This window comes from Lagenorhynchus albirostris, chromosome 2, assembly GCF_949774975.1.
Source record: "Lagenorhynchus albirostris chromosome 2, mLagAlb1.1, whole genome shotgun sequence".
NCBI lineage: Eukaryota > Metazoa > Chordata > Mammalia > Artiodactyla > Delphinidae > Lagenorhynchus > Lagenorhynchus albirostris.
Genome location: NC_083096.1, coordinates 168,469,657 through 168,495,345, shown reverse-complemented (window position 1 = coordinate 168,495,345; position 25,689 = coordinate 168,469,657). Strand labels below are relative to the sequence as shown.

General features: G+C 38.8%; 2 protein-coding genes across 4 annotated transcripts in view; one reads left to right on the top strand and one right to left on the bottom strand.

The window, feature by feature from the left end:
• Window positions 1-2,742: 2,742 nt before the first annotated feature.
• The window catches only part of KDM1A (lysine demethylase 1A), a 64,064-nt gene continuing 41,117 nt past the window's right edge, over window positions 2,743-25,689 (top strand). The window contains exons 1-3 of one of the 3 annotated variants that reach the window (XR_009539062.1): window positions 2,743-3,237; window positions 11,151-11,316; window positions 25,018-25,077. Coding sequence is in view for 2 of the 3 variants with exons in the window: in XM_060141162.1 (XP_059997145.1) it covers window positions 2,884-3,237; window positions 11,151-11,316; window positions 25,018-25,077 (580 nt within the window). In the remaining variant the exon portion in view is untranslated. The remainder of the gene's footprint in view (window positions 3,238-11,150; window positions 11,317-25,017; window positions 25,078-25,689) is intronic. The other 2 variants (XM_060141162.1, XM_060141163.1) reach the window with 2 other exon arrangements.
• LUZP1 (leucine zipper protein 1) overlaps window positions 23,053-25,689 on the bottom strand; it is a 133,494-nt gene continuing 130,857 nt past the window's right edge. Inside the window, exon 5 of the transcript XR_009539061.1 lies at window positions 23,053-23,104. The gene's annotated coding sequence lies outside the window, so the exon portion shown is untranslated. The remainder of the gene's footprint in view (window positions 23,105-25,689) is intronic.

The following is a 25,689-nucleotide window of genomic DNA, read 5'->3' as shown; positions in this document are numbered from 1 at the left end:
CTGACAGAAAAGATAACCTCAAAGTTTACAGTTTTATGGCCTTGTAGGACATTATTTTTTTTCTTATTCAACTTTGCAGTCTTATTCCAGCATTCTGTGTTCCACTGACCAGTGACTATATTATGTTTCTCATATTTTCCTTTGACCCATCTTTATCCTCCTGCTGTTCTCTCAAAAACGAGTTAAGGGACTTCCTTGGTAGTGCAGTAGTTAAGAATCCACCTGCCAATGCAGGGGACGCAGGATCGATCCCTGGTCCAGGAAGATCCCACAAGCCATGGAGCAACTAAGCCCGTGCGCCACAACTACTGAGCCTGCGCTCTAGAGCCCACAAGCCACAACTACTGAGCCCACATGCCACAACTGCTGAAGCCCGGGTGCCTGGGGCCCGTGCTCTGCAAGAGAGGCCACCGCAATGAAGAGTAGCCCCTGCGCTACAACTAGAGAAAGCCCGTGTGCAGCAACAACACTCAACGCAGCCAAAAATAAATAAATTAATTTTTTTAAAAAGTTAAAAAAACAAAGAATGAATTAAATAAATCTTTGACATGTGCTCACTATTTTGTATGGGAGTTCTTTATGTTCAAATGTAAATTTTAATGATTATGTTATTCTAATATATTCAATTAGTTGTCACTTGTTGGGTCTTAGGGACCTGAGATAACACTTTTTTAAAAAAATAAATTTATTTATCTATTTATTTTTGGCTGCCTTGGGTCTTCGTTGCTGCATGAGGGCTTTCTTTTTAGTGGTAGCGAGCGGAGGCAGCTACTCTTCGTTGCAGTGCACAGGCCTCTCCTTAAGGTGGCTTCTCTTGTTGCAGAGCACAGGCTCTAGGCGCGCGGGCTTCAGTAGTTGTGGCACATGGGCTCAGTAGTTGTGGCTCGCGAGTTCTAGAGTGCAAGCTCAGTAGTTGTGGCACACGGGCTTAGTTGCTCTGCGGCATGTGGTATCTTCCCAGACCAGGGTTTGAACCCATGTCCCCTGCATTGGCAGGTGGATTCTTAACCACTGCACCACCAGGGAAGCCCAACACTTTAAAGTTAAATCTTTCTACACATACTTAAACATTTCCCTAGAATGTTTTCCTGAAAGTGGAATTGTTGGGTCAAAGGATATGCATATTTTTAAAATCTAATTTTAAATTTTATCAAACTACTAAACATGCAAGCCAGTCAGATAGAACTACAGGGTTTAAAACAAACAAGTTTCCATCTCTTATCTCATCCCTTCCCACCCTCACATTCTACGACTCAAACAACCAATTTCAACTCTTCTAGCTATTCCTCCTGGTGTTTATCTTGATATATCTGAGTAGTATGCTTATACTGTTATTTCTGAATTTCTCAATTTTGAAATTATATACTATCTTTTCATGATGGAATCTGGGTATTTAGCTCCTATGTAGAACCGCCTCCATTCCCACTTTGTCCCCTCTTCTGTAAACCCCTCTCACCCCTCTCCTCCACAAAGTTTCTCTTTCCTCCATTCTCCCCATATAATTCTATCCCTTTGGTTAAAACAATATTCATTGCTTATGTTATTATAGACCTGTCAGTGTAGTTCACAGCTGAACCATGTGTTGTATTATGATTACACTTTCTTTCTGGCATAGCTTTTAGTTTTCCTGAACTTAATTGTCTCTTTTTTTCTGTTAGCTTAGTTTAAAAAAAAAATTCAACTTCTTTGATGTAAAATCGACATAAAATAAAATACACCTATTTTACGTGTGTAGTTCAATGAGTTTTGACTAATGTATACACGCCCCAGTCAAGATAGAAAACATTTCCATCACCCCCAGCAAGTCCTTTCCAGCTCTCTTGAAGTCAACCCCCACCCTCATCCCAGGCAACCACTGATTGGATTCTATCACTAGAGATTAGTTTTACCAGTTCTTGAACTTCACGTATAAATGGAAGTATTTTTTGAGAATTATACTTTGAAGACACAAACTTGTAAAAAAGCGATTACAGCTCTGTGTCCTAGAGGAAATAAGCTTGAAGAACACAAGGCCTGTTCCAGTGTTGGGTCAGTGAAGGATTCCTGGAGGTATTAAAAGAATAAACCGCCACCACCATCAGCGACATTAGAAAGAATTAACCTGGAGTGGAAAGCCGTCATGTATGTGGGGATGGGAGCATAGGAGTGGGAAGAGGTGCGAGTGAGGAAGTGCAAAGGGGGAGGGGGTCCAGACAGAAGACAGAGCATGAACAAAGCCCCGGAGGCAATGGCAATCCCGTTTGGACTCATATCTGGATTTCCTAACTTTTGTCCATTTTATTACCTCGAAACTCATTTGCTCTCCAAGATTTCCCCAGTCGAAGCAGGACAATTATGAATAGTAAATACGATGATCTACTAGTTACATATCAGTGTTTTCCCCTGTAAGCTCTTTGAGAGCAAGAACTTCATAATTAAACCTTTGTCACGTAGTAAGCATTAATAAATATTGGTTGACCTGACGAATGAGTAGGTGAATGAATGAATGAGTGAATGAACGAATGAATTTATGAATACACGCAAGTCCCAGGAGGAAATGGTTGCTCTCGGAGGTACAGTCTGGCCCAGAAGCCCTAGAATGGGGACCGTGCTGGGACCGACCCCGACGGCTAAGGAGACGCTCTAGGAAAGCTTCGTGCAATTTGCCATGGCGCCGCTCTAGCCTCGAGGGCGCCGCTCTATGGCAGCGGGGAGGGCGGGGCCGTGGGCGTCTCGGGCTTTATTGTTCTGGCGCGGCGGGAGCGCGCGGAGCGCGCTTAACGCGTGCATACGCGGCGGCGGTTGGCAGCGCGCGGACTGTGTGAAGTGAAGCGAGGCGACTCCGGACTCACGGACCGACAGACCGAGCGGCCCTTACGGCCGTCCGCAGCCAGGCGGCCCGAGATGTTGTCTGGGAAGAAGGCAGCAGCCGCGGCGGCGGCGGCGGCAGCGGCGGCGGCGGCCGGGTCGGAGGCCGGTGCCGGGGCAGCGGGCGGCTCGGAGAACGGCTCTGAGGTGGCCGCGCCGCCCGCGGGCCTGTCCGGCCCTGCCGAAGCCGGGCCGGGGGCGGCCGGGGAGCGCACTCCCCGCAAGAAGGAGCCCCCGCGGTCCTCGCCCCCCGGGGGCCTGGCTGAGCCGCCGGGGTCCGCCGGGCCTCAAGCTGGGCCTACCGTCGTGCCTGGGTCTGCGACCCCCATGGAAACGGGAATCGCAGAGACTCCGGAGGGGCGACGGACCAGTCGGCGCAAGCGGGCGAAGGTGAGGCCCGATCCCCGCCCTCGAACCGCAAATCCCAATGCCAAGCTTCCCCGAGGTTGTCCAGCCCGCATTACCCCCACCCCCGCGAGCCCCGGTCTTGGGCCTTGAGCCCCATGCCCCCCGACCTCCCCAGTCACCGACCTCCACCCACCTCTCCACTAGCTGGCTGGGTGAGGTGGGAGAAGGGAAGGTCTTTGCGGTGGTGAATGCGTCTTCATGCCGGGACCGGGCCGTCCTGGGAAAGGGGGATCTCGGGAAGGGGTATTTACTCATTTACATCTCGTACACCTTTTCATTTTCTTGACTGGGAAAAATGGCTCCCTGACGTGGAGTTATGGTTGGCCTTGCTGGAGACATACATCATTTGTTTGACCACAGATGTGTCTGGAAGCTGCTCAGCAATATTTATGTGTTTCGGCCGGGAGCACGTTGAGGCTGTAGGGTGATGCTAAAGAAATTGCCTTAGCCTTGAAGACCGGAAAAAAGGAACTTTTTTTTTTTTTTTGAGCCCTTTGCTGTGTGCTAGAGAGTTTTGCTCTTTGTCCTTTTATCCTGTCAACGATCTTTTGATGTAGTTTTACAAATGAGGAAGCTGATTAAGAGGGTTAATATCAATTAGTCAAGGTGTAAATATACGGCAAGAAAAGGCTTTGTCACGGGACAGTATATACAGACTCACATCTCTGGGTGCCAGATGCTGTGTTCAAAGCATCACCAACTTTTTATTTTTGCTAAACACCAACTGGCAGGTTTTGCTAGCCCCATTTCAGGAATGAGTAAGCTGAGGCATGCAGTTTAAGCAGCTTGCCCAGAGTCGCAAAACTAAGTAAGTGGTGGAACTGGAATGTAAGCCCTACACTTACAATGTGATAAGGTAGCATCAGCCTCTGAAACAAAGGACCACATGTGACGCCAACAGTGAGCAGGGCACTGGGGCAGTAGTAGGGCACAGACTTTAGACATGGCCCTTTTCTGGAGATTTCATGGTACAGTTGAAAAAACTGGAAGTATATGTACATATAATTTTAAGTAACTAAATATTTAAAATTATGTAATTTATGCATATTACAAGTTTTCTATCTCTATATAATTTAAGTGGATATACCAAGTCAGTGTGTATGAGGAGCTTCTTGAGTATCGCCCAGATTGAGAGGCCTCAGATTGAATTGCCCAGTTTTGAGAGATCTCTCTCCAAGAATACCTTACTCCAAGTATAAAGGAGGGAAGTCTTTGTGGGGGGGGGGGGCGGTTTAACCAACGCATAGGTTGGCAACTCCCAATTCTCTGAAATGAAATAGAGGATAGAAGCCCAATTGGGTTTTGATTTAACTATTTCAATAGAAAATTTGGCTAGAAACCAGATGATAAGATTTTTTTTTTAAGAGAACGAGGTGTCTTATTTATTTATGCATGCATACCTGCATGCTGGGTCTCTTAGTTGCTGCACACGGGCTCCTTAGTTGTGGCTTGCCAGCTGCTTAGTTGCAGCACACAGGCTCCTTAGTTGTGGCATGTGAACTCTTAGTTGCAGCATGCATGTGGGATCTAATTCCCTGAGCAGGGATCCAACCCAGGCCCCCTGCATTGGGAGCACGGGGTCTTAACCACTGAGCCACCAGGGAAGTCCCTCAGATATTTTTTTTAAAAACAGGTTTATTGAGATAATTCACATACCATAAAATTTACCATTTTTGAGTAGGTAATTCAGTGATTATTAGCATATTCACAAAGTTGTACAACCAGCACAATATCCTACAGTCAATTGTAGGATATTTTCATCACCCCCAGAAGACACCTGTACCATTAGCAGGCACTCTCCATTCATCCTTGGCTCCAGCCCCTGGCATTCACTAATCTTTGTGTCATTGTGGATTTGCCTTTTTTGGACATTTTATGTAAATGGAACCATATAGCATGTGGCCTTTTGTGTCTGGCTTTAGCATGTTTTCAAGGTTCATCCATGTTGTAGTACTTCCATTCAGTACTTGATAGCTCACTTGCCAAATAATATCCCAGTGTACGAATATACCACATTTTGTTTATCCATTCATCATTTTACAGACATCTCCACTTTTTGGCTGTTGTGAATAATGCTGCTGTGAACATTTGTGTACAGTTTTTTGTGTGAACATGTTTTTGGTTCTCTTAAGTATGATACCTAGGAGTGGAATTGCTGGGTGGTATGGTATCTCTGTTTAACTTATAGAGGAGCTGCCAAACAGTTTTCCATAGCAGCCACATCATTTTACATTCCCACCAGCAATATTTGAGAGTTCCGATTTCTCCAATCTTATTGACACTTGATAATGTCTTTTTATTATAGCCATCCTAGTGGGTGTGAAGTGCTATCTCATTGTGGTTTTAATATGTAGGCTAAAAATGTTGAATTGAGTATCTTTTCTTGTCCTTATTGGCCATTTATATATATTTTTGGTGAAATGTCTATTCATAGCCTTGGCTCATCTTTAAATTGTGTTGTCTTTTTATTGTTGAGTAGTTAGAGTTCTGCATATACGGTGATTACAAAAGTTTTAAATTTTGATTTCCAGTTTATTTTTTCTTTTGTCCCTTTTGCTTCTAGTGTTCCATCTAAGAAACCATTGCCTAATCCAGTGTCATAAAGATTTACTCCTATGTTTTCTTCTAAGAGTTTTAGCTCTTGCATTTAGGTCTGTGATCATTTTGGAGTCAATTTTTGTACGTGGCATTCTTTTGCATGTGTGTATCCACTTGTCCCAACACAATTTGTTGAATGCTGTTCTCTCCCCTTTGAATGATTGACACCCTTGTTGATTGACCATAAATGTAAGGGTTTATTTTTCCACTCTCAATTCTATCCCATTCATCTATATTTCTGTTCTTATGCCAGTACCACACTGTCCTGATTACTGTAGCTTGGCAATATGTTTTGAAATCAGGAAGTGTGAGTTCTCCAGCTTTGTTCTTTTTCAAGATTGTTTTGGCTATTCTGTATCTCTTGCATTTCCATATAAATTTTAGGATCAGTTTATCAATTTTTGCAAAAAGGCAGCTGAAATTCTGATTGGGATTGTGTTGAATCTAGATTAATTTGGGGCTTGCTGTAAGATTTCTTTGTAATTCTCCTGTGTTTAATTTTCCTTTGTGATTAGCTCTGAAACTCTCAAAAGAAAAATGGGTTATGTGTTTATTTGGTGAGCAACTAGGAAGTAAAGAACTGGGGAAGCTGACCTACGTATTCATAGCTAGTCTTGGGAACCAGAGGAAACAGACCTCAAGGGATAGAGTATCCATAAAGGAGTAAAATGGAAGCTGAGTCCACTGTAGATAGACCTTGCTTCAAGACCTTGCCTCAAGAGTTTATGCAGGGGATATATCTATATTTTATAGCCTGGGAGCTTATTCATTTTGGGGAGGGACACTCTTTTTTTTTTGCCACACCGTGCATCATATGGTATCTTAGTTCCCCGACCAGGGATTGAACCCATGCCCCCTGCAATGGAAGCAATAAGTCTTAACCACTGGACTGCCAGGGAAGTCCCTGGGGGGAGCCCTCTTTTTAAAAAAATTTATATATGCATAAACATGTATATAATTATATAAATAAGTAAATATATATATAATTATGTAATCAAAATTAGGTTCAGGGTATTGGAAGGAGTCCATGCAATTGAAGGTCCCTGAGGCTTAAGTTTCATTAGTTTCAGCATAAATTCACCTCTGAATGTCTATGCTAACATTATGGCTAACTATTTAAGGTTTGAAATTGTTAAATTGGGCTGAGACTTTGGGAACACCACACAGCTTAAGGAATGGCAGTCTTGAGCTGGGCCTTGAAAAAGGACAGAATTTTTAAAAGTGTTCTGGAAAAGGATGGACTTCTGGAGTTAACTCATCCTCCTGTGATTCCTTTTCCTCAGAAAAATAAATCCTACCTTGTAACATTATTAGGTTTAGATATAATGTAAATAAAATGCTTATTGCAGTGTCTGGCATAAGTAAGTAGGTACCCAGTGATTTAAGTACTACTAGGGAAGAAAAGGAAGTGAAAAATGCTTGGAATATAATAGAAAGTGGTTTGAGAAGCAACAGGGAGTCCAGAGTGGACAACTGAATGTTGGGAACAATGGGCAAATGAATTTAATTGGAAATGAGGTTCTTCTAGGAGCAAGATAAGTTGGAGGGACCAGGATGTTGCAGAGTTGTATCTAGGTTGTAGAGAGCCAAATACTAAATATGTGCTGTCCAGGATGGTAGCCACTAGCCACCTATGGCTATTGAGCACTTACTATGTGGCTAGTAGATTGAGGGAACTGAATTTTTAATTTTTATTTAATCCTAAATAGCCACATGGTAAGTGCTCAATAGCCACAGGTGGCTAGTGCTACCTTATTGGACGCACAGATACAGAACATTTCCATTATCTCAGAAAATTCTGTCAGACAGCATTGCACTAGATTATGAAGTATAAGTGCTATGAGAATTTAGAGAAGGGAAAGATATATTTGTAAGTTTGGAAGACTTAGGGAGTAATTTGCAGAGGAGGTGGGCCTTGAGTTTTAGACATTGGATTTACAGAAAAGGTGGGAGTAGCTTTTAGGGAGTTTAGGGATGATTTTGACGAGTGTGTTAGAAAATGATTAGAGGTAAATTTGACTAATTAGAGCTAGAGAGTTTATATGCTGTTTTGACAGTTTGGGCATTCATTTGTTAAACTATCTGAAAATACAGTGTATTTGGACAATTAATCTGGCACTTGAACCCTAGGTGAATTACAAGGAAGCACTGTTAAAAGACTGGAGCTTTAAGGTGGTTGGGAAGTGAATGAATCACTGTAGCAAGGGTGTGGAAGAGATAGGAGGACTAGAGATACAAATTTGAGAGTCACGGGTGTACAGGTAAGAACAAGTACCCTACTGACTCATCTGCCTGTTGGGACACCTTTTTGTACTTGATTATAAGTAGTTGTAGAACCTCTGAAGTCTCAGAGGATTTTACTTAGGGATAAAAGATTCCCAATCCTTTATGTTCATAGCATCCATTCTTTTTGTCAGGGGAATAATTCTTATTTTTTAGAGTTTGTATGATTCTTTCAGATGATTTTTAAACTTTTTCGTAAGTGGGGAAATCCTTTTTTACAAAATATAATTTTATGCACAATCCCAAAATAAAATACTACTTGCCTGTTTTATATGAAGTTTAAATTTATAACATTTATTTTAGTTGTCAGTCTTTGAGACAATGAGGCTATTTTGGTAGAGCCAAATTTGGGAGTGGAGGTTAAGCATAATAGTTGCAGCTTCAATAATTTCTGTATTTTGTTTATGAAGTATTGTACTGATTGACAAGTAGTGGTAGTGCAAAAGGTTGTTTCCTTTGTTTTTAGCTTGTCTTGCCATCTCAGGACACTCTCTCAGTTGAACAGAGATGGCAGAAGAAATTTTATTCTTCAGTGTACCCAAAATTGAGTTACCTAAGTAGTACAACTTCATATGTTGGTGATCTCTAAAGGGTTATGGTTTGGTTTAACATATGAGTACTCATGTTAAAAATACATTTTAAAATTAGTAAATGAAATCCTCCAAAAATCCAAGGGTTCTGTGGAACACAGTTCTTTTTCTGTTGTTGTTAAATACTACCTTAGATATTCTTACTCCTATCTCTAGGTATTTTTCTGATCTCCTTTTTTTCTTGAAAGCTAAGAACTCTAGACCAGCCTCTTCCAGGTGTATTCCTTGTTAGTAGTTATTACATCAAAACATTGGATTAAACAATATTTAAGAAGATTGTTTTTGCTGTGAAACTTCTCAGTACTTTTAACATGTATTATGACTCTCCTAGAGGGGGCCTATAAAAAATGCAGTGTTTCTCTAACTTTAATCTTGGATTCATTTTTCCTTCAAAGGGCGTGGTGTCTTAGGCAAAAGCTGAACTAATTCAGTAGAGAGGATCGTATATTATTGTTTGTGTTTGTCTCAGAATTTGCACATTGCCCAGTTCCACAGTAGGCACTTGTTAAGTGATTATTGATTGAATGGGTAGGATTGATGGGCAGGGGATTAAAGGGCTGAATCTTTGGGTCAGGGAGAGATCAAGCACTGTTGAGGGGTAAAAGGTGAAAGGAAGCTGCATACTGTAAACATGTATTACATTTTCTAACCCAGCTCCCTCTGAAACTTTTTTCCCTCCTTGCTGCTTTACCCATTATCCTGAGGTCTGTTCCTAACAGTTTAATCTCAGTCAAGTAGGATAAAGTTTGTTATCTGCATTTTGGGGAGATTTTATTGTAAAGTCTCTGAGATGTTTACCTGATCAGGTTTTTTTGTTTGCAACTAGAGTTTCAGTTTATTAAGGGCAGAGATACTCATTCATAATCATTTTCTCCATTGTGCCATGTTCTCAGTTCAGTATTTGATAGATAAATACAGTTATTCATGTGTTAAATAAAATTCTTAGAGCACAGGTCAAAACTATTCAATTTATCCATAATTGTTTCCATTTTCTAACCCAATCCCTGTTTTCAGTAAAACTCTTACCTCCCCTAGCTACCTACTCCCCCACCACCCAAATCCTGTGGTCATGTCACTTAAAAAAAAAAGAAGACGACAGATAATAGCAGCCAGCCATCTGGAGCAATTTCAAAGATATTTCGAAAGTTAAAATAGATTACATTCACTGTAATCCACAGGACGATGCATTTCAGAAATCTAATATATTTGGAAGCCATGTTGTCTTTGCCCTGTCTCCACCTCCAATAAATACTTTTTATTTTATTCGTTTTATTTTTTCATTCAGTCCAGAATAGAGAGCTCTTGTTTCTGTAGCTTCCTTGTTAGGGTAGGGGTCAAAATGATGATTTGACAGTGTTCCAAGGTTGATGACTATTTGTAATACCACATTACACATTTTAACAAAGCGGTCCATAATAATCTTCCCTATCCTAAGTTGCTTTACCCCCCAATGAAACATTCATTAAGACTGCTTCCTCTTTCTACTTATTACCTGGTTTTCCCCTTTGTAACGGGTGTGAATTAGTAGTAAGGCTTGTAGTCTCCATATCCACATGACTTACTCCTTAATTTGTTGTAATAAGGATTCTTTGCTCTCATCATTCAACTCTCTTAGGTCACCAGTGTTTTGTTTATGTTTTTGTTTTAAGCAAATGTACCGTTTTATTGTTTCAGTTTGACTATTGCCATTTGCAATTTTTATTCCCTGCCCACCCTCCCCACTCCTCAATTTGGTTTCTAGAATTCTTTTTTTTTTTTTTTTTCCCCAGTACGCAGGCCTCTCACTGCCGTGGCCTCTCCCGTTGCGGAGCACAGGCTCCGGACGCGCAGGCCCAGCGGCCATGGCCCACGGGCCTAGCCACTCCGCGGCATGCGGGATCCTCCCCAACCGGGGCACGAACCCATGTCCCCTGTATCTGCAGGCGGACTCTCAACCACTGCGCCACCAGGGAAGCCCTCTAGAATTCTTTTGCTATCTACCTATGGAATAGTAGTTAGAAGTACAGATTGGCATTAGACAGACTTGTTATTCTAGCTAACTGTATTTTTGTCTGACTGAGGGCTAGCTTAGTCTTTTGTTGAAACTTCCAGTATGTGAACATGATATATACATATGTATAGATTCACACACAAACACACAATTAATTTTTATTTGTAGAGAGCCTCAGAGTCATTGATTTGAATTTCAGTACTATGATGTAAAAGTTACAGTTTGGGCTAAATCTGAACTGACACAAGATTATTTCATGAGAGATTTTGTTTTTAATGGTTACCTATTATGAGCTAGCTTGTTCCTTGTTATTTGCTTATTTTCCTTAAAAATTGAAGTTAGAAAACAATTCATATTTACTGATGGTTCCAAACTGAGTTTCTGACTTTAGATGTCCATTGTATTTAGCTTTCCCTGGTATAATCTCCATATAGGTAGAGTACAGAGAGATGGATGAAAGTTTGGCCAACCTCTCAGAAGATGAGTATTATTCAGAAGAAGAGAGAAATGCTAAAGCAGAGAAGGAAAAGAAGCTTCCCCCACCACCCCCTCAAGCCCCACCTGAGGAAGAAAATGAAAGTGAGCCTGAGGAACCATCTGGTGAGTTATAGTAACTAACCACAGTTTTGTTTTATCTTAGAAATAAGAATAAATGAATTTATTCCTATTCTGCAATGTTTTTTATGTCTTTGGTTTATACTCTTATATTGGCCATGTGTATTTTTGTGTGTATGCACATATACATGTATACACACATAAATATACATGCATATATACATAGTGGTACTGACATTCTTTTTGTGTGTGTCTGTACATATAGGAGGAAAGTAAAGAATGAGGGTAGAAGGATAATGGCTGTGTAAGGCAGCTGAAAAGTTGGAGAAAGTGCACAGAAAGCCAAACCCGAAGAACCAAACCTTTCAGTGATAACTCTGATTCAGAATTTAGAGATAGAATGATTCAGAAATTATTCCGGCTAAATTATGCCATTTACTTCATGGTTAGATACTTTCAGGTAAAACCTTCGTGGTGTGGATCAGTTTTGAAAAGGGTCTTTTCCTGGTGAACAAAGATAAAAATACATTCTGAAGTCAAAAAGAAAAGACTTAAGTGCCTGTTATTGTTTAGTTATTGAGCCTCCAGTCAAAAGAATGGTATAAGAAAAGGCTGTGAAGAGATTCTAAGGTCACACAATCTTCCCTATGACATTGAAAGATTATTGGAGCCTGTAGTACTGTTTTCAGAGGTTCAAACATTTTAAAAGAATTCTCACTAACATCACCTCAGTGAGTCCTACTGAGGATACCCAGACCAATTAGGAATACCCTTTTGTTTTGGAGAGACCAAACAAAAGTAGAATCTTAATTAATATTTCATATCTTCTGCCTTTAATGGCTACTCTTTAACTCTTCTTGACTTTGAATTTTTACTAAGTTCTTCTCATTAAAATACTTTCTGTATTTCCAGTAGCTCCAGGCCCATTCACCTCACCAATTCTTTAGAGAGCATTACAAATCAGGTGTTAATTTAAACTTAGATTTAGAACTTATCAAACAGATTCTAGCTAAAACTCAAAAATAAAAATTTATAATTTACAGTAATTGTAATAAAATGTGATAAAAGAATACAGTTTGAGAGCATTTAGAAAAAGATAGATTCTGGGTTTAAATCTTCTCAGGACTCAGATTTCCTAAGAATGGTTTTCCTAAAACTTTCTTAAAATAACTTATCGGAGAGTTACTTACTGGGAGTGGTATATTACCTTTGGGAGTAATGTCCCTGAGGCAAACGTACCTCAACAACACCTCCTCTCTTTTTGTTGATTTTTTTTCCTCCTTTTCCTAGTCTTTTACATTTAGCACTCTCCCCTTCTTTCTGTCCTTACTCCCAACTCTTCCCTTGACTCTCTACTCCTTTCTTCTATATTCTTCTTTGATTCTTGCCTTTCTTTTTTTCTACCTTTGCTGTAGATTTGCCAATGAGATACATGGGGATAATCCTTTTGATAGCTGTTATATAGCTCCAGAGGCTGCTGATCTCTTAGTTTAAGGACTCTATTATTCAGTAGATGATCTGATATCTCAGGTACTGCCTCACCCTCTTTTTTGTGTAGTTGTCAGTGTCTCCAGTAAGAAACTGATTTACCATAAAGTATCAAGTTGATATACACTTTGTCCTCTGAGAATTTTAAACCAAGTCTTGGTGTTTTCTTTTTTGTGAAAGAGGTTTTTTATTTTGTTTTCCTTCTTCCATAAATGTCAGATACTGTTCCTACAAAGAGTAAATATCTTTTTAAAAATTATTTATTTGGTTGCACTGGGTCTTAGTTGCGGCAGGCGGGCTCCTTAGTTGCAGCTCGCGGGCTCCTTAGTTGTTGCATGCATGTGGGATCTAGTTCCCTGACCAGGGATCAAACCCGGGCCTCCTGCATTGGGAGCATGGAGTCTTATCGACTGCGCCACCAGGGAAGTCCCCAAAAGTAAATATCTTAGCAAAGGGATTTAGGATCTGGGGAACTGTCTTTATGCCATTATGTTCTAGTTAATGTTAATCCAGTGGTTTAGTTTAAGTTTTAAACTATTTAATATTTTGGAGAAAGTTAAAGTTTTGTTTCTTAAGTTTAGGATATCTTCAGTGCTCAGAGGTGCGCTGATAACAGCCAAAACGTACAATTAATTTGTGGTTATGAAAATAAAGTTATTTTTCCTCTAAAACAACTCAAAAAAATTTTTTTAAACATTTGTAGGGTGAATTAGGGAATACTTACCCTGGAAAAGTAGTGGTAACTTACTGGCCTGCAGAATTTAGAAATAGTTTGGGTCCTCATGGTGAATAAATATTATCAGGGAAGTTCAAGTATGTAGAAACTGTCCAGGGTTTCCAAAATCTCTTGTCTTATCCGAACTAGTTCTTTCACTTAAGTTTTCATTCAGAAATTGAATGGAAGCCTTGCCATATGCGTATTTAATATCTTGAGAGAAGATGTGGGTCTGGTTCTTTACCAAATCTTTTCAGTTATTTTAGGTGATAACTAGACATTAACTTACTCTCTTAAAATATATAAGGTTTGAATACATTTCATTCTTACCAGCTTTTAAACATGTTTAGAAAATTTTGCTTTGCTTTCCACAGTGTTAATCTTAAGAAGAATAAAATATTTTGTTAATTATGAAAGCACAAGGTATTCTGAAGTCAGTGGGTAAAATGATTTGACTGGAGAAGATTCCTCTAGGAGACTTCTAAGAGGAGACCAAAAAGGAAGGTTGGAGCCTTGGTTACCAGGCTAAGGAATTTGAACTTGATGTCCTTTAAGCACTAGGAGGATCTGGCCATGGGTAACACTGAGGTTTTTTGAGTGAAGGTGCTATACCAAAATACGTGTTTTGGAAAAATCAATCTATGTGCTCTATGAAGGCAAAGTAAAGGAGTAAAGAGACTGGGATTGGAGAGGTGATTTAGGCTATTTTGGTAATTGAATTTACTAGATTTTGATCAATGGAAAAATGTTCTCAATATCAAAGTTGAATTTTTGGGGAAACGAGGTTTGAGTTTCAGGAATTCCCTGGTGGTCCAGTGGTTAGGACTCGGCGCTTTCACTGCCTGGGCCCAGGTTCGATCCCTGGTCTGGGAACTAAGATCCTGCAAGCCTGCACGGTGTGGCCAGAAAAAAAAGGAGGTTTTTTAATTGAGAAAAAGTTCTCTGTTCTGGGTTAAACACTGTTTGTAGATTTGTCAGTTTTTAATTATAACAATGTGGCATTTAGTTCTGTGGTAGTCACATAGGTAAATGTATTTTTCATACTAAATATTACTGCTTATGTTTAAAATTCACCTGTTTTCTTAAACATTTCCATGTATTTTTATATTTACTATACACTTCTGAATATATTTGTTTTAACAAACGATGGTTTTATTTGGTTTTCCAGTACCTTTTCTATCAAGATAAAAGTGGCAACTGAGCCTGAACAGGTTGTTTTTGGAATTGAGTGTTTGGTTATTAGTGGTGTTACATAATAGTGAGCGTCTATAAAATAGAGTAAAATCTCGGTTGGAGTTTACATACTGGTTTAGAATAATTGCTGCTCTGTTAAAGTAACTTTCTATTGGAGAAAAGCTTTCTTCCCTTCTTGACTCAGTTGTTAACCCTGTATACCTTAGATTATTCCTCAGTGAGGTTTTACTAGGTTAACTAATTTGCTAGCACTTAGCTTTTTTATTTTCATACAAAACATAGTTTTTTTCCCCTCACTGCCTTTCAGCAGTTGAAATTTTCCAGAAAAATCTCACTAAGTAGTTCCTGGATTTAAATTTTGTATTGGATGACTGTTTAGGAACTCTGGTTTGGGATTACTGTTTAGGAACTCTAACATTTGGGATTAGAAGTAGCTTAGTTGTGTATAGCTTAAGATTTGTATGGAAACTTACTCTAAAATAAATAAAATGAAATTTGAAATGGGTTTTTAAGATGCCTTTCTTAAGACTTCTTCACGTTAATGGATTTCTCAATAGAGACATCAGAAGTATGTTTAAAATATATGTACGTATGTGCACGTGTCTGTATGTGTACCATTTTTCCAGGCTCAGTGCTGTGCTAATACTCTAATGAAACTCAAAGGCTTCCATTAACCATTGATTAACTCTTCAAAACAATTTTGTTAGATATTGTTAGCTGGTCGGTGACGACTTTATTATATTCCATTTTATTGAATGACTGTGGGAAGAATCACTTTATCTCCTTGTTTAAAATAAGGATTCTGGTGAGAATATAACAAAGGAAAGTGTTTGCTCTCTTCTCTGTTGTGCATGGTAATTTTGGATGTGTTTGGTGTATATGTTTGAAAGATATGTAGGCTTTTAAACAAATTACAAAACAATGAGATACGAGAGATTGCTATGACAAAAAATTCTGTATGGTTTTAATAATTTGGAGGCCTTGTTCATGTAATAGTCATGCTGTAGATTGAAAGTATTTTTAAAAATCACACAAAAGGAGATGCAACCTGAATTAGTAAAAATACTAAATTTATATAAAATATACAAAATGTACATGTATGGGTAGAAGAATTTAGCTTAAAATTCAGTGAAATTTGATCACAAATACTGTTGACAAGAGATTGACCGAAAACTTGATGAGTTGCTTTATTTGCTGTAGCAAAAATCTAAAAGGCAGAATCTTTTGGACTATCCTTTAGAACTCGATATAATAGAATTTGACCAGAGAAGAGCTGAAGATGGACCTTACTTTAAAAGAAAAAAATCAATGGTCGGTCCCAATATTTGTACAGTGGTCCTTATATTTTCATAATTCTTTGTTTATAAAGTACCCTGATCATCTCTCCTATGAGTCAGTCATGCTGATTGCAGTCAGTAAAAGTGCTGGATTTGGCAGCATGGATAGTTATGGTCAGAGTTCAGGTGAATACTTTCGTTTATCAGGCTGTAAGTACTCTCAAGTGGCACATCCCAGCCTTTTCTCTCTCCATGCCTACAAGTGCACAGCCCCCATACCCAGCAGGAGACCCTTTTTTGTAGGTTTAGTAGAAGTTGCTAGGAAATTGATCCCTGAAGAGTTGTTTATGTTGCCATTTTGGCCTGCTAGTGTCAACTAAGTGCCTGAAATCATTTGATTTTCTCATCATATGAAGTATGGTGTATACATTTAGAAAACAGACCTAGGATTAATTTTCTTGCCTTTTTTTAAAAAATAAATTTATTTATTTATTTATTTTTGGCTGTGTTGGGTCTTCGTTGCGGGCTTTCTCTAGTTGCGGCGAACAGGGGCTACTCTTCGTTGCAGTGCGCTTGCTTCTCATCGCAGTGGCTTCTCATTGTGGGGCACGAGCTCTAGGTGTGTGGGCTTCAGTAGTTGTGGCTCGCAGGCTCTAGAGCACAGGTTCAGTAGTTGTGGCGCACGAGCCTAGTTGCTTCGCGGCATGTGGGATCTTCCCGGACCAGGGCTTGAACCTGTGTCCCCTTCATTGACAAGCGGATTCTTAACCACTGCACCACCTTTTTTTGTTTGTTTGTTATAGCATCATTTCAGTGTTCTGATTTGGAACTATGCTCCAGAATAACTTACTAGAGAGCTGGGGAAAAATGTCACAGGCCGAAAAGGTAACCTAGATCAATTCAACAAAATTTTTGTATTTTGAGAGATTACTAAAAATGGACCAAGATGTATATTACTCTCCAACACATGGTCCCCACTCTCAGATAATTTATAGCCTAGTGTGAGATACAGATGTATACATAAATGTATAATAGAAGGCAAAATACTCTTAGATGTTACATTTCAGGGTAAAAATTTAGAGAGACTTACAGGCAGAAAGGGTGGAAAGGAAGGAGGTCTTCAGATCCTTCTTTACTTACAGGAAGAGTTAAAAAAACAAAAAAGAAACCCAACAAGGTAGGGGATTGGTGGTGTGGAGGGGAAAATTTTTATAGAGACATTTTCCACACAAAATAAGATTTTCACAAATGTGCAGCTCCTCATTCACTTTATTCTACATACATTAATTGTAAAACTATAGTGCTTTGTTCCAGGCATGGTGCTGGATTCTGAGGGTTCAAGGCTGAAGACTAGGTCCTCCTGCAAAGAATTCACAGTCCAGTTTAGGGTTACAGATATTAATTGACAACAATGAAGAAACAGTACGATAAAAGTATATACAAAGTATGGTGAGACTGCAGAAATTGTTTTCAGATGTTTTTCCCAAAATTGGGTTTTGGACGTTTTACTTTAAACATGAAGGAATGAAGCTAGGCTTTTATGAAGCAGTTTGAGAGCCCTGATTTTTAACTGTTTACTGCTTTTGGCTGATAAGAACCATTGAATCAGATGCTACCAAGTTATGTTTGGTCTTTAGAGATTGACCTGCTTTTCTTAATGAATGATTTTATTTTATTGATAATTTTGCTTTATTTTTTATTAAGGCAAAATAGTAATTTGTTTAGCTGAGCAACTTTATTTTTGTAATCTCCTCGTATTCTTTTGCTACCATCCTTTATTTGGTGTGATCATGGATAATAGAAGAACAGGATACTTTGAGGATTTTCTCATCTGAAAAATGGGGCTTGATATGAGGATCACATGAGAAGATATGGGCTCCACTTTTGTGTACAGATGTTTTGTATTTATTAAACACAGTTGAACCAGGAATACGGTGGGTTGGTGGTGGTGGTGTTTTTGTTTTGTTTTTTGTGGTACGCGGGCCTCTCACTGTTGTGGCCTCTCTCGTTGTGGAGCACAGGCTCCGGACGCACAGGCTCAGCAGCCATGGCTCACAGGCCTAGCCGCTCCGCGGCACGTGGGATCTTCCTGGACCGGGGCACGAACCCGTGTTCCCTGCATCGGCAGGCGGACTCTCAACCACTGCGCCACCAGGGAAGCCCGGTGTTGTTTTTTTTTAATTTATTTATTTTATTGAAGTGTAGGTGATTTACAGTGTTGTGTTAATCACTGCTGCACAGCAAAGTGATTCAGTTATACATATATATATATATACACACACACACACACACACACACACACACATTCTTTTTTAAAATATTCTTTTCCATTATGGTTTATCATAGGATTTTGAATATAGTTCTCTGTGCTGTACAGTAGGACCTTGTTTATCCATTCTGTATATAAAAGCTTACATCTGCTAACCCCAACTTACCACTCCATCCTTCCCCCAACCCCGTTTCCCTTGGCAACCACCAGTCTGTTCTCTATGTCCATGATCCTGTTTCTTAGATAGGTTCATTTGTGTCATATTTTAGATTCCACATATAAGTGATATCATATGGTATTTGTCTTTCTCTTTCTGACTTCACTTAGTATGGTAATCTCTAGTTGCATCAGATCAGTGTTCTCCTCAGGAAAAAATCAGGTTAGGTAATGGACTAGGTTGACATACATACTCTGTCACTTTTGGAAACTGGAAAGTGTATGTGGTAGCCCATTTTCAATAATGTGAATAGATCATTTTTTACAAGATAGATAATTCTTTAAGCTTTTATATGATAAATCATAGGAGGAGTGGCAAATCTTGATACTTTCTAATAAAGACTTTCTCTCCTCAGAGAATAACAATGTAAATCCATGTATCAACTATCGAGATATAACATTAAATTTTGCCATATTTGCTGATCACAGAGGTTTTAAACATTTGAAAGTAGAATTATTTTTGATTTTGCTATTTTTTAGCATCTTCTGATATTTGAAGATAGACGAATACATATGATTAATTAAAGCCTAAGAAGTTGTATGTTTTTCATAGCATTGTAGACTCAAATCATGTTTAAGATGGAAGGAGCCTCTAATCATAGCCTCGGAAGATATAGATAGCCAGAGTTCTGAAAAACTGTTACATGAGCAGGAAAGGGGAACTCTCTTGTTGGGAAATACATTCATGGTTATCAGTTGTGAAAAGTTATAATGGTTCTTTTAATAGCAGCTCCAGAATAAAGTTCCATATTGGCCTTTTTAAAAACAGGTAAATAACTAGAAAAATAAGCTTTGTTTTTAAAAAACTACCTGTACTCAAACACAGCTTAAGCTTGGTAGTTGAGCAACATAACATAGCATCTGAATTGTGGGCTTTCTTTGCAACATTTTGAAAAGTGAACTACAAACCAAGATTTTGCAACAAAATAAGTAAGGAAAATCTATGGAATGTGGAGGGAAATAGCATGTGAGAAAGTCAGTTCTTTCAATTGGCTTACAAAACCTTTGCTTTCTTCCCTAGCTTGTAGGGCTTTTACATTCTTTTATATAGGATCCCTACTACTGAGCTTCTCAGTTCTGCCCCAGTGTTAAGTTCAGGAGCAAAGCAGTGCTACAGCTCCTCCAGTGGTACAGTGAGAAAATTCCAGGCAGGCTCCTACCTCAGGAAGCATGGTTTTCCTGCTTTCTAGACTTAGTTCTTTATTTTATTTTACTTGCTGTGTTAGGTCTTTGTTGCTGCGCGTGGGCTTCTCATTGCGGTGGCTTCTTCTGTTGCGAAGCACGGGCTCTAGGCATGCGGGCTTCAGTAGTTGTGGCACGTGGGCTCAGTAGTTGTGGCTCGCGGGCTCTAGAACGCAGGCTCAGTGGTTATGGCGCACGGGCTTAGTTGCTCTGCGGCATGTAGGGTCTTCCCGGACCAGGACTCGAACCCATGTCCCCTGCATTGGCAGGCGGATTCTTAAACACTGTGCCACCAGGGAAGTCCCAGTTCATTATTTTAAACAACAGTATAACCCTAGAATTGCTGCTCTAATTGGAGATTTCATTTTGGTTAATTTTGTTGGGGAGTATTGATCAGTGTTAGGTGTTTTAAAATGCCTCTGATGTGCTTCAGAGGAACCCCCGAGGCTCTTCCTTCAGGATAGTTTAGTCTACCTCTCTGAGCCCAGTTTACTTTGCTTTGCGTTTCTTTGAGCTGCTGTAGATGATTTATTCTTCTGCCAAAAATCATAGTCAGAAAGTTAGCAGGAAAGAGATGTATCAAGCAAGAGTGGTATACTTGAAGGTGTTTTTAAGCCACCTCTCACTACAGCAGGGACAGGAAGGCAGCACAACTTGGTGATGGTCACCAGTAATTCATTTTTCTCAATTTTTTCTTTTTTACTTTTTTTATCATTTATGTTGACCAATTCCTCTTTGAAACTGTGACTTTCCTTAATGAGATTAATCATACAGCTGCTTCAAAATTTTTTACCTCTATGTTGATTTAAAATTTCTTATACCCATTCTCACTTGTGAGTTCTAGTCTTTAATTTCCAACCATCTTTAGAGTATTTCCATTTAATTTTACTAACCTGTCTCCCAGATTTCCCATTTTTTCCATTGTATTACTATTCTCCTGAACTTTGGAAGCTTGGAGTCTTGAAAGCCCCTTATCTCTTTCATCAAGTCTCTTGTAAAGTCATGTGTCTTCCTGTGCACAGCCTCTTCACCTTGTCCATTTTTACTGCCACCTTTTAAACTTTTTTCTTTTTTTTGCGGTACGCAGGCCTCTACTGCTGTGGCCTCTCCTGTTGCGGAGCACAGGCTCCGGACGTGCAGGCTCAGCGGCCATGGCTCACGGGCCCAGCCGCTCTGCGGCATGTGGGATCTTCCCGGACCGGGGCACGAACCTGTGTCCCCTGCATCGGCAGGCGGACTCTCAACCACTGCGCCACCAGGGAAGCCCTACTGTCACCTTTTTATTCTGCTGGATTTCACTTCACATCTAAATTATTTCAGTAGTCTTTCGACTGGATCTCCTTTATCTAGATCACCTTTCTCCTCTAATCCATCTAGTACAAACTGATTAAAGTATCACTTGTTTTGTTGCTTTCCTGGTAAAAATACTATTCTCCTGCATTACTATTAAGATCAAGTTTAAGTTTTGGCCCTGAAAGTGGCCCACTTTTGCTTATCCTTTGTGTCTCCCACTGCTCTTTGAGATCATCTCCTTCATTAAGCAGGGTGCTGTGTGCGATTCTTCGTACATACCATGTCTGTGGTTTTCTCCTTGCTTTTGTAAATGTTCTGGACCATGCTGTGGTATCACCGTACCCCGCACCCCCCACCCCAGTCTATGCAAATTTCTGGATTTGTTCGGAAAAGCTTCCCTGATTCCCCCAAGTGTGTGTTTCTTGTTTCCTTTAAAAAAAAAAAAAAAAAAAAGTTTCTTTCTGGATATTTTTCATCTTTCCCCAATTAGATTATGAGCCCTTTGAAAATAGGGACTCAGCCTTTTCTACTTTTGATTTTGTGCTTGGCAGTTTGGATGGGTATTCAGTAAACATTAAATTTGTGAGCTTAAGTAAGAAACTCAACTAGTGTGTTAATATAGTGCAAACTTGTGTGTTCAAAGATGGTTTTAACTTTTGAGATGTTTTTTTCCTTTGCTAGTTTCTTAGGTTCAATTGAAGTCAATCCTTGGCAGTTATTTTTATTCTGTAAATTTGGTAAATTTTTGATTAAATAAATTTTGATGAATTGATTTTCTGTTTAAAGATCATTGCTTCCTAGAAGATTTAGTAATTCCTCAAAATGTTTACAAAGTTATCAGTTAATGTGATTCCAAGAAACTAAATAGTCAAAATGTGATGAGTATGTTGTTCAGTATATTCCTGGGAACAACACACCAATGATTCTCGCCTCCATGCCTGCCAAATAAAAGTATTTGAATGTAATAGACTTCCTCTTAAGATGTTGAAAGAGTGGTCTCTTGAGAGTTTGAATCAAGATGAAGAAACAATTCAGTAGTGTGACTATAACTAAAATACTTAACTGTTCTTCAAGAATAACTTAACAGATCTGTAGATTTATTAGAGGACAACTGAAAGGCTGCTATGGAAGATAAACTGAAAAGATTTTATTTTGAACTTGGAGAAGATATGCACAAATAAACTGTATTAGGGTCTCTACTTCAAACTTGAGGATTTTGTGTGTGTGTTGTCGGCGGGGGTGTGTGAAAACAAAAGGAAGTCTGCTCATTCAGTAGTGCCAAAATCAAGGTGATATTAAAAAATTGCTTGTGTATATTTTCATCTTCTGTTTTGAATTTGAGCTCATGGAAGATAACAACCACATTTGCCTGCTGTTCCATGTCTTTGTGCCACTGTCAGAAGCAGAGTTCTAGGCCTGAAAGACCCGAAGAGCAAATGAATATGGCATTTTATATGTTCTAATCAGAGATACTACCTGGATGGAAAGTTAGCTGCAAACATTTGTATGTGTGCTGTTCTTAATAAAATGAATATTCTCTTAAAGAATAAAGGAAATTAATACGTAATTATAAGACTGTTTCTTATGCCAATTGTATTGCATGATTCTGTGCTTTGAACATTATAGCATGCTGGCAAAACAAAGGATCTGAGAGCTGGTAAAGCAAAAAAAAAAAAAAAAGAGGAAGAATTGGTCTAGAATACCACTAATAAAAATGGTGCTGTTTTCTGCTGTCTTTGGAGAAGTAGGCACCCTCAAAATACTCATGAGTATATTGTGATTAGAGAGAAAATAGCAACTTTACTTTCAAGCAGGTTATAAATATTCATCAATTCAAGAGACAAATATATTGTTCATTTACTTAATTTTAAGCACTTTTTGTTTTCCATCATTTCTTTCATGTTTATATCATCTTCTGCTTGGTTTTCTCCTGTTTCTCTGCTTAAGTAGTATTTTAGAGTTTCATTTCTTTTTTGACGTTCTGTTGCTATGAGAGATACCTTTTAAAAATCTTCCAGAGTATTGAATATTTTCCATGTTTCTCCTACGTATTTTTATCGAAGGACAGTGTCTTTATAAGAATTTTGTTAGTACCTCTTTTCAAAAGCAGACAGCAAAAAAGACTGCCTTACCTTGTTGTAATAGAGCAGCCTTGTTGACCTTCTGAGCACATAAGTCAGGGGTAAGAAATCCATATTTCTATTAAGAAAAAACATTGACAGGAAAAAAAAATCAGTACAGTAAATAGCATATTGTATGACATGTAGTGGGAGGAGAAGGAAAATGATAGAAATAGAAAGGGTAAAATAATTCAGTCTTAATGGCAAGCTTGAAAGTGTTTTTTGGTTTTGTTTTTACTTATTAAGAAGTGGTGAGATGCCATCATTAGAAGAGACTGTTGTTTTCATTCTTTCTTAAAGAAGCCAGAAACATAATTTGAGAAAGAAGAGCTATATTATTCCTAATGCCTAAATGTTCTTCTTGGAAACTCTTTCATTGTTTTCAGCCCCTTTCCCCCCTTCTAAAATAATAGCTTAATCTTCTGGTTTAGTTTGGTGCTATTTGGAACCAAAGAAAATAATGACAACAATTTTAACTCTGAAACTTTTTAACTCTGAAAGACTTTTAAATGAATAAATCCATAAGTTCATTAAGAATGAACATTTTTTAATTTAAACTTTAAAAGTAAAATTTTAAATGTACAGCCTGCATTTTTAAGATAAGTTTACAGATTGGATTTCATAATTGGAGTTATCTCTTCATAATTATATGCCCTTTCCAAAGGCTGTAAACAGCAAATCATATACCTTGTACCTTGTCTGAGAAGCATAACCTTCTAGAACCTAAAGTACCGTTTATACAAGAGCAATGTGAAATAATTTTAGGATGAGATTCTATTCTACTTTCAAAGCAGACCATATACCATCTAGCAACATATTATAATATTGTCAGAAATCATTTATATATGAATACCTTCATATACTTAAAGATGAAAATGTCATTTTAAGTCTCACAGACCTGGGATCATTCTTATAGTAAGGGGGCTATGTTAGTTTTACTTTCCTGCTGCCTTTTAACTCAAATCGTAGAATAATCAATCTGCTTTCTAGTTGAGATTCTTTTAGAATAAACTGTTTAATGAAGAGTGTCCAGTTTTAGATCTTTGTGGGATGGTGTTTCATATCTTCCAAAGATCACACTGGTAGTAGTTTTCCCTAGTATATCAGGTGGCGAGAGGCTTAAGAGGATCATTGCATCTGTCTTGGTGATTGATTTTTGGAAGAGTCTGGAAGATGATCTATCCGAACTTTCTCAAGTTTAACTTTCAAGCTGTGATACTTTTCTTAAAGTTATTTCTGTACATTAATCAATGAGGAAAATTTCTTAGAGGGCTTATTGTGAAGCTTGAGGTAGAAGCTCCCCCATCATCTTGCCTGCTTCAGCCTTCCCCCTTGTGTTATGTCTATCTACAGTACTTGGCATATGACTGTGAGGTGTTTTATGGTGTTTTAATTAAAGTGTTACTGAGGAAGCACTGGCATGTTCAGATCTGGCACTGTCTAGTATGTATAGTGAATGAAACTTCTTTTGGAACTGAATCTTAGTTATCATCCCTTCTTTGAAGTCAAGGGGAGAATATTTCATTAAAATTATGTCTTGCTTGTTGTCTTATATATATTCTTTTTAGATAGAAAGGTAAAGTTTAAGAGACATTGAGCAGATGCTGAATTGTTGCAACTCCAGATCCTAGAGCCCATGTCACACCCACTCTCAGTCTAGCAACAAGTAGTAAAAGACATTTGGAATCCCTTTTCCCCCATCCAACCTTGACTATTAAGACTGACAGCAAGAATTTAGCAATTAGAAATACTGCGTACTTTGTTCTCCTACCTTTCAACAAGAATCAGCATGTAAAGTTGAAGTTTCCTGACCAGAATTTGGAAGACTATAATGTGACTCCCTGGGCCTTGATTCCAGAAGAAGGAGCTCTCTGAATATGCGTTTACTAGTTGGTGGTGAATTCGTGAGTCGCCAACTATTAGGCCTTTATGTCCAGATATTATCTCAATTTATGGAGTAAGGTCCCTGAGTTCTCCTCTTTCCTTCCACAGGGCAAGCAGGAGGACTTCAAGACGACAGTTCTGGAGGGTATGGAGACGGCCAAGCATCAGGTGAGGGTGGCATTAGATGCTTGCCACTTAGCAAGAGCCGCCAAGTCAGGGTTTGATGCTTGCAAGTGTTTTTGGCTGTAGTACCCACATTTTAGCCAGAAGCGCAGGGGAACTTTAACCCACAGGACAGAGTAGTATAATAGGAGAAAGTGTAGACAGAACAAAGGCAAGCAAAACCTTTTGAAGTCCTCAGGCCGATCTCAGCCCTCCACTCTTCTTCATGTTTCTGAGGAGATGGCGGGTACTTTTCTCCCCAGCAGCCTTTATAGTAAAAGTAAACATGATATAAAACATAGACTTAGAAATCATGGGACCTTTACAAAGAAAAATAACTTTATACACAGAGGGGAAGCCATAGGCTGAAAAACAGGATGGAAAGGCCTTCTAGGATTAGGCTGAGGAACTATGTGGGCAAGAGAAATGGTTGTTAAGTGGTATTGGATACAGTTTTTTCAGTTAACATTACATAGTTAATCATTTTGCAGTTTAAACATTTTGTTTCTCACATGAAAATTAATCTTTGTTAAAAACTCTGCTTGAAGTGCTGTTTCTTTTCAGACCAAACTATGAGATTTTAACTTTTGGAAAAAGTAAAGGGTTAAATGATTTATA